Genomic DNA, 9,269 nt, shown 5'->3' with positions numbered 1-9,269 from the left:
ACGGCCCCGCGGACTGCTGTGGGGTGGATCCGAGTCGTGTGTCTACCTCTGTGTTGGTTTCCGGGCCTTGGAGGAGCTTAAGAGTCAAGTAGAGAGGACCCTGGACGAGTTTGAAAAACTCTTAGGAGGGTTTGGCCCCGTCCTCCTGGATCAGCCTTATCAAGGTTCAAGCTAGGGGACTTCCCTGGTGGTCCAAAGGTTGGGAGTCTGCCTTCCAGTGCGGGGGACGCGGGCTCCATCCCTGGTTAGGAAGTTGGTTTCCCACAAGCCACATGCCACAGCTACAAGAGCCCGTGCTGCACCAAAAGATCCCGCATGCCGCAGCTGGGACCTGATGCCGTCATAAATAAATACTAGTTAATAATAATAAAAAAAACCCCCTCAAGTTGGCTGGAGTCCGCACGTTAGCTGGGGTGGAGGCAAATTCTCCATGGGTCTTGGAAAAGCTCCCAGAGGCCGCTCCTCTGCCTCCCTGTCCGTACCCACCACGGGGTTCAGCCCCAGGAGAGAATGTTCTGGAGCTGCCCTTGCTTAAGCTCCCCCTCAGGGAAGTGTTCATTCAGAGCCTTCACCTTTCCAAACTCTTCTCCAGTATAAACAACACCCATACCCCAATGCAGCAACCTGAGAGGCCCTGGCAGGACCATCCCTGATGCTCAGGGCATCCAAGTGGGGGAGGGCCACTCCGTCTGGCTCCGCTAGGACTGCTGCTGTGTGACCCAGGGCAGGAGGTGACCCAGGGCAGGAGTTGGGAGAGTTCCCCAATAGGGGCTGCGAGAACTGAACGCAGTGCTTTTGCACATCCCTAGACTGCTAAAGAATCCTTAACAAACAATGTATTTCACTTGGATTTGAAGTTGACAGGGCTCAATTTGCGTGTCTATGTGTGCATGAATCTCCTGGTACGTGCTGCTCAGTCATGTCTGACTCTTTTTGACCCCATGGACTGTAGCCCACCAGGCTCCTCTGTCCATGGGAATTCTCCAGGCAAGAACACTGGAGCGGGTTGCCAATTCCTCCTCCAGAGCATCTTCATGACCCAGGGATGGAACCTGCCTCTCCTGCATTGCAGGTGGATTCTTCATCACTGAGCCATGCGGGAAGCCTGAATTTGCTGGGGCTCTTTCTAAATTACAGATTCAGACTCCAGTAGGTCTGAGGGAAGGCTAGAGATTCTGATCTTTGAGAAGCTCCCAGGTAACCCCGCACTTTGAGCAGCGAGGGTGTAGAGCAATGGTTTTGATGGACGCGGGACCACCTACAGGAGCCAGTGGTTGGAGCCAAAGGGTGGGTTGGGAACTGCCAGCATTTTGTGGACTGAATCAAGGATGTTGGCGCTTCTTCAAGGTCTAGCCTGCTTCTGCTGTGACTTCTGAATATTCTGCTGGACAGTCATGGGGATGGGGTAAGTTTATCATTTTCTGACGTAGACACTATTTTTCATAAAAATACAACCACCCGAAGGCTAAAGTACCACAGTGGTTAGAATACTAGCGCTGGAACATGCTCCTTCCACTAAAGAAGCTGGAAGGTGAACCAAGATGCTGATTTCTAGAAGCGGAGTTCTTAACCACTGTATTACACCACAGAAGGTAAGCATCCATTTGATTACCAAAGCAATCCAGTGAAATAAGAACAATTCTGATACCATCTCCTTGATGAGGACTCTGAAGCTGAGGGAGTTTTTGTGATTATTTTTTTTTTAATTAATTTATTTTTTATTGGAAGGACTGATGCTGAAGCTGAAGCTTCAATACTTTGGCCACCTGATGTGAAGAACTGACTCCTTGGAAAAGACCCTGATGCTGGGAAAGATTGAAGGCAGGAGGAGAAGGGGATGACAGAAGATGAGATAATTGGATGGCATCACCAATTCGATGGACACGAGTTTGAGCAAGCTCTGGGACTTGGTGATGGACAGGGAAGCCTGGCATGCTGCAGTCCATGGGGTCACAAAAAGCAGTCCATGGTGTTGCAAAGAGTCGGACACGACTGAGCGGCTAAACTGAACTGATTTTTTATTGGAGGACAATTGCTTTACAACCTTTTGTTGGTTTCTGCCATATAATCAACATGAATCAGCCTTAGGCACAGGTATGTCCCCTCCCTCTTGAGTGATTGTCTGAGGTCACTGAATACATTAAAGAGCTTTAACTGAAGCCTCAGCACCCCTCACCCAAGGCTCCTTCTTACATATCTAATACATATCACGGGTTTAGACACAGAGTCAACATTCATGCAATGTTTTTGAATAACAAGTGAACGAATAAAAAGGCCTGCCTATGAAAAGACTCTATGTTTAAAACATTACAAGGCAATCTCAAAAAAGAGCAAAGTTGGAGGACTTAAACCACCCGACTTCCTACAAAGCTACAGTGATCACGTCAGTCCGGCCTTGGCACAAAGACAAACAGGTCAGTGGAGCAGAACAGAGAACCTAGGAGAAGGTCCGCAGTGACACGGTCCTTTGCCTTTCAACAAAGACACCAAAGTCAATGGAAAAATCAGAGTCCTTTTTCTAACAAAGGGCACTGGAATAAACTGTATTCGTATGTTGGAAAAAACAAACGTCGACCTGCACCTTTCACCATTCACAAAAATTAATGAGCTGGAGCAGGGACCACACATAAAAGCTATGCTTTTGTAAAAGCTTCTAGAACAAGACATGGCAGAATATCTTCATGACCTGTGGGCAGGTAAGACAGAAAGGACTTCCCTGGTGGTAGAGAGGTAAGAATCCACCTGCCAATGCACGGAACACAGGTTCGATCTGGGAAGATCCCATGTGGGCACACATCTAAGCCCCTGCACCGCAATCCTGGAAGCCCGCATGCCCGAGTCCATGCTCCAAGGCCACCACAAGCGGAAGCCCCTGCACCGCAACGGAGAGTAGCCCTCGCTCTCTGCAACCAGCAACGAAGCAACCGAGACCCCATGCAACCAAAAATAAAAAGCAACTAATTAAAACAGACAGAGAAGCAACCATGCGAGAAAAACCTGATGAATCAGACTTCGTCAAAACTAAACACGTCTCATCCTAAGACACCGTGACTTACTATGAATTACTCTCTGCCTGTATGACTATGCTCACAATAAGATGTAAAAGAGAAAACCACCAAAGATTAGCCAGGTTTTTTTTTGTCTTCCCCCAGCTGTCAATCTAAGTAAAATGTCACCTCAGCACTTCACTGTGCTCCAGTTTATCCCACAAGACAACACGTCGCTTGTACCCTTGCCGACCAATCCAGTTTGACATAATGACAACCACACAGCACGGGTCAAGGATTATTAGATGAGACTCACCTGTCTCAAGCCTCCTGAGAACGAAGTGTTGAGCACTGGACTGGATGAGATGTCTTCTTGCTTCAAAACCGGGCTCATGGGGCGTCTGGGACTCTCTGGACTGAGAGGTTTCAGAATATCTGGTGTGCCAGCCTGAAAAAACACACACAAAATTAACAGGATAGTCGGCATCTCAGTTTGGTTTTGTTCAAATGTGATGACTTCAATGAGCATGGCCTGCATGTCGCTAATATGTAAACTTCCAGGTGCTGAATAAAAGGGCACGCTTCCATGTGGATAAACAAAAACACACACACATACACACACACACACACTCGGGGTCCCAAGGCAGACATCACTGAGCTTTGAGACATTCACGAACAGTGACGGGTGGATTACTTAAGGACGTGAGTGAGTGCAAGTCGCTCAGTCATGTCTGACTCTTTGCAACCCCATAGACGGTAGCCACCAGGCTCCTGGCAAGAATACTGGAATGGGTTGCTGTTCCCTTCTCCAGGGGATCTTCCCCACCCAGAGATCAAACCCAGGTCTCCCCCGTTGCAGGCAGATTCTTTACCATCTGAGCCACCAGGAAAGTACTTAAGGATTAGTACAAGTCTTAAAGAAACTGAAGTCCATATTTGACCTTCACAATGACACAGGCATTTAACCACATGAAATAGAGTATTCAGCCTGTGAGGCAGAATTTCATCTCTGATATGCTCATTAAAAAAGGGAAAAAAATCAAAATATGTCTCTAAATTAAACAAAAATATTTTATAGTTGGGATTTCTATAATGTGTACAGCTTGTGCTTTCAAATATGGTAGCCACTAGTCACAGGGGGCTATTTAAGTTCCAATCAATTAGAATCAAATCAGTTCAGCTTCTTGTTCGCACTAGACACATTTCCAGTGCTCAGTAACCACATGCGGCAGTGGCTAGAAAGCTCTGTCTGCAGGGGTCCCCAGCCCCCAGGAGCTAATGCCTGATGATCTGAGGTGGAGCTGACGTGATAATGATAAAGAGCATAGTGAACGTAACGTGCCTGAATCATCCTGAAACCATTCCCGACCCCCAATCCCCACCCTGGTCTGCAGAAAAACTTCTTCCATGAAGTCCGTCCCTGGGGCCGAAAAGGCTGGGGACCATTGTATCGGACGGCAATGGTACAGAACAAGGAGGGGGGAACCTCTTCCTGGTTGAAAAGACAAATTTTCCAAATTGAGACTTTAGACTGTGACACTGGGTTGGAAGTTCAACTTGGAAATATAAACAGCTGCCCTACGGTCATAATTTTCAGGAATGAAAAGCTAAGACTAGTATGGAAGAGATGAAAGACGTGACTGCCTCTGTAACATTTGTTCTTGCTCTCACTTCCCAGAACTCAACTCAATTCCATGACATTTGTTAAAGCAACACTGTGTTCAATGCACCACTCTAAGTCCTGGGGACAAGAGGAGGAGGGAAAGGCCGAGAAGATGCTTTGTCTGCTCTCCAAGGACTTACTGTGTACGTGTGTGGTTAGTCACGTCCAACTCTGTGACCCCATGGACTGTAGCTTGCCAGGTTCCTCTGTCCACGGCATTTCCCAGCAAGAAGACTGGAATGGGTTGCCATTCCTTGCTCCAAGGGATCTTTCCAAGCCAGGGATCAAACCCAAGTCTCCTGCATCTCTTGCACTGGCAGGTGGTTTCTTCACTGCTAAGCCACCTGGGAAGCCCCCAGGGCTCACTAGCTCGTCAGAGATACAAACCATTAAAATGGAGGCACGAGCCAAGTGAGTGGGATGAGAGGGAGGGCGAGTGCAGGAGGGGCCCCTGGGGTGGTCTTCAGTGGGAGTGTGACCTGAGTGGGTACTGAGGCTGGCTGAGGAGAGACCCAAAGTTAGGGTATCCCAGGATGAGGGGCTATCACGATGCTCAGGTGTGAAGCACGTCCCTGGACTAGCTAGAGGTCAAACTGCAGGGACCAAAGAGGCCAGGCAGAACCCTGGCCATGAGATCACGCACGCCCAGTGATGTGTGAGGTCCTCCAGAGAATAGGCGGCTCGGGGGCACCAAAGGGTGGGCACAGGGCAGGAGACGGAGGGTGGAGGAACCGGACACCCAAGGGGAGGATTTCAGAAATGAAGGTGTTCAAAAAGGAGACTAGAAGGCTCACCTGGAACTAAAGAAATGCAGATTTTAAAAAATTGTCTATCAGCTTCCCGTATGGCTCAGTGGGTAAAGAATCTGCCTGCAATGCAGGAGATACAGGAAATGCAGGTTCAATCCCTGGGTCGGGAAGATCCCTTGGCAAAGGAAATGGCAACCCACTCCAGAATTCTTGCCTGGAAAATCCCATGGACAGAGGAGCCTGGCAGCCTACAGTCCATGGGCATGCAAAGAGTCGGACACAACTGAGCTACTAACACACTAAATTAGCAATTATTCACTTTCCACTTTCATGCATTGGAGAAGGAAATGGCAACCCACTCCAGTGTTCTTGCCTGGAGAATCCCAAGGACGGAGAAGCCTGGTAGGCTGCAGTCTATGGGGTCGCACAGAGTCGGACACGACTGAAGCGACGCAGCAACAACAGCAACAAAAATAACAAGTATAAAGTTTAGTGTGTGCAGGAGTGCTAGAAAACAGCTATGCTGCACCCAGGGTTTATGAAGACTGAGTTAACCCCAGAGGAGGGCAGTTCGGCAGCAGAAATTCACTTCTTGATGAACCCTGGCCCAGATATCTCCCGGAGAATTTCTGCAGCTCCAACTTAAAGGATAGAGACATAACTTAGAAGCAATCCTGAACTAATTTCCCAGGGATTTCTCATCCTGGCATCATTTTAAGACAACGATTTCCTAGTTCTGTGTCTCAGTGTCACCCCCGGCAGAAGGCCGCCGGCGTCCCCCACTTACAAAGGGCACCCACCGTGTTGCCTCCTTACTGCTGGCGAGAGGCTCCTACACGTTCCTATAGAAGTGTGAGTGGAACTGTCGTGAGCTCACCAGCTAAAGCGTAATTGCAGCCTGACAGACATCCTATTTAAAGATGTGCTCTTTATATGCTGACCCAGTAATTATTTAGCACTTATAGATCATGCCATAATTACTGAGCACTTTATAAACATTTGGCTAAATTTCTCTTTAAAATTGCCGCAACCTCAAGCAATGTGGGGAGAGAGAAAGTCCTAAGCGTGTCCTGCCAAGAGTGTGGCAGTGAAGTGGGCACCCCAGGGACAAAGGATCCACCCGCTGGGGGCTCTCTGGACACACCCCTCCACCCCATTCTCCTGGCTTCTACCCCTGGGCACCGCTGGCCCTTCAGACCACCTTGCAGTCAGCCAGCAGTCCCCCCCGCCACGGCACGAGCAGCCGGGGAGGGTGATGTCACATTGCATCACTTCAGAAGGTCAGGAGTGAAGCCTACGGATACTTTCGATGCCCCAGCACCTGGTACGTGACATCAGAAGCAGGAACCATGCAGGTCTGCAAACCTTGCTGGTGTCTCCTGGCAGGAATCACAGGAATGCTCTTGGGGGTAGCCTCCGACTGGCCCTGCCACTCTGACCACGCTACCCGCCCGGGCCATCCCTTGGCACCCGAGTCCCTCATCTTTAATGGGACAGTAACAGCCCAGGCTTCACAGGGTTGTTTAAGGATTTAAAAAGTTCATTTGTCCTCCTTAGGTGGAGCATATGTTGAAGAGGTTAAGAATGTATAAGTTAAGAGTCAGACGAACCTGGGGTGTATTCCTGGTTCCACTTTTCATGAGCCATGGCTATGAGACAAGGTGGTTAACCTTGCACTAAAATTCAGGTTCTAGATTTCTATCATAGGAGCAGCAATATCTTTCTCAGGAATTTTGCAATGAAATGTGATCAAGTATTGGGTTGGCCAAAAACTTCATTCGGATTTGTCCATAAGACCTTACGGAAAAATCCAAATGAACTTTTTGACCAACCTGATAAATAACATATGCTCCATCTGCCCAGAACCCAGTGTCACCTAAACGCACGCTGACCCTCTCTTCCACCTCAATTCAGGAACGAGTTTGGACGGTGTTCATGTGGGCGCTGGAGAGCCGAAAGGAACACACGCTTGTTTGCACTTCGGAGTCTCAAAGACCTTCCAAATACATGTCACACACTCTCCACGGCTTGCCCTTACAGCGAGGCGGCAGACCGCCTGCCCGGTCCCGAGTTCCTCAGAAACACACCTGAGATCCTGCATCTCACGCCCACAGCCACATCTATTGACTTCAAATCTGCATTTCAACAAGACCCCCAAGTGACTTGCATACACGTTAAAGTGGAGAATCAGCATTCAGCCTCCAAACCAAGACTGACTCCAGGCCCCCATTTCTGGTTCTGTTGCCAGGGGTCTGTGACAATCTCCCTAAGCTTCCATAGATGTAAACAGGGTCAAGTGAATACCCACTCAGGGTGGTATGAGGATAAAAGGCAAAGCTTTTAGCAAGAGCCCGGCACAGAGTAACACGCATGAGCAATCTAGATTTATATTTAGACAACAGAGACTTTAAACTGCTGCCTAAGTTATCTCAGGGGATCTTTGCAGGAACACTGTGCTGCTCTGGAAGGAACAGGCAATATCACCTTCATTCCCTGGGGGGATGAGGGGGGCTGCTTTTGGATGCTCAGGAGGTCACGTGATGACCTGGTGAATGGAGGCAGAATGCAGCATCTTAAGAGTGCGTGGAAGTCCCAGCAGGAAGGTGAGGTTACCATCACCCCTTTGCCTACAGAACAGTGTGTCTGGGGACACCCTCAACAGAGCCCGGTATTGCAGAGAAGGGCACCTGTCTTGTCAAGCCAACCGGAGTTGTCACACCTGCAAACAGCCAGGTGGTGGTGCCTGCCACGGCCAGGTCACCTTGACCAGACCGGAACCCAGGTTTCCTGACCCTAACATCCACTTTCCCTCACACTCCAGCGCATCTGCTTCTGGCTTGGTTAATCCTGGTGGGAAGAGTAATTCTTTCCCTACAGGCCTTTGTCAGGTGGTATCTCTTCCAGTGGAGGTACCTGCAGAGTCCCCTCACGACCACACCTGGACGTGCAGCATTTATGATTTCAACAGTTTCAGAGATTAGGACAGATTTTAACCAGAGGTGGTTGGAAGCAGGACGTGCCAGCCTCTGGCCTGAGCGAGTGTATCCGCAGGCTAGGAATAAGTGGGCACACGGCAAGACTGAAGCTGAGCCTTCGTGCTTGGAGTGGCCTGGAAGCCTTAGGGGGCCGTGGGGGTCACGTGGAAGCCTTTCCCCTTTCTGAACCATGTTCCAAAATCAATACATCTGAATTTTAACCTTCATTTGGCCAGCACCCCCACCCCACCCAATGGAGGGGTTTATAAGTGTTTTTTAGACTGCTTGATGTCTAGCTTTGAAATAAAAGGACAGAGAACTCTATAGAGAAGACGGGCAGGCATTGGGGTGGCCAGGGATACCCTGGTGGTCACGTTGATCGCGGTGTCAGACTGGCTCCTCCTCTCCGGCCGGCCCTCACGCTGCCTGGGGACCATCTCCGGGTGCTGCTTGTCAGAGGTCATGTCATTCTGGGACTTGGAGAGTTCTAGAAAAGAAATACAAGGAAGACAGGTGGGAGCATACAGCTTTGCTGAGAACTTTCTCCAGGATTTCCGCACCCCGAGCTCTGGGGCCCAGAGGAGAGTCCCTGACATCCCACTGGACGTGGGACCCCAGCACGGGACAGGGGGGCTGGCTCCTGAATGGTCACCGTGTGTTCCCAGGTCTCTGCAGGCAGGGCTGCCGTCAAGGGGGTTCAAGCCCAACCTCCCCGCCGGGTTACCCTGAATTTAGGCCATTATACATCCCAAGTGTCTGGTTGTCCAAACACAAAGAAGGCAGCTGAACAAACAAGCTGGGTTTTTAGGGGCTCCTTAAAGAGATTTTACAATTAAATACTGCTTCTTGGGGTAGAAATAAGCCTTGGGGTATCCTTATAACCATTTCCATAAGC

At 49.5% G+C, this 9,269-nt stretch overlaps 1 protein-coding gene across 1 annotated transcript in view; it reads right to left on the bottom strand.

Moving 5' to 3' along the window:
- SYTL3 (synaptotagmin-like 3) overlaps positions 1–9,269 on the bottom strand; it is a 97,137-nt gene that overhangs the window by 23,932 nt on the left and 63,936 nt on the right. The window contains exons 8-9 of the mRNA XM_010840880.1: positions 8,737–8,861; positions 3,304–3,435 (exon numbers count right to left, since the gene is read on the bottom strand). Coding sequence (XP_010839182.1) covers positions 3,304–3,435; positions 8,737–8,861 — 257 coding nt within the window. The remainder of the gene's footprint in view (positions 1–3,303; positions 3,436–8,736; positions 8,862–9,269) is intronic.

The sequence above is a fragment of the Bison bison genome, unplaced genomic scaffold (genome assembly GCF_000754665.1).
Source record: "Bison bison bison isolate TAMUID 2011002044 unplaced genomic scaffold, Bison_UMD1.0 scf7180017864148, whole genome shotgun sequence".
In the NCBI taxonomy this organism is placed as follows: domain Eukaryota; kingdom Metazoa; phylum Chordata; class Mammalia; order Artiodactyla; family Bovidae; genus Bison; species Bison bison.
This window is presented reverse-complemented; position numbering and strand designations above follow the sequence as displayed.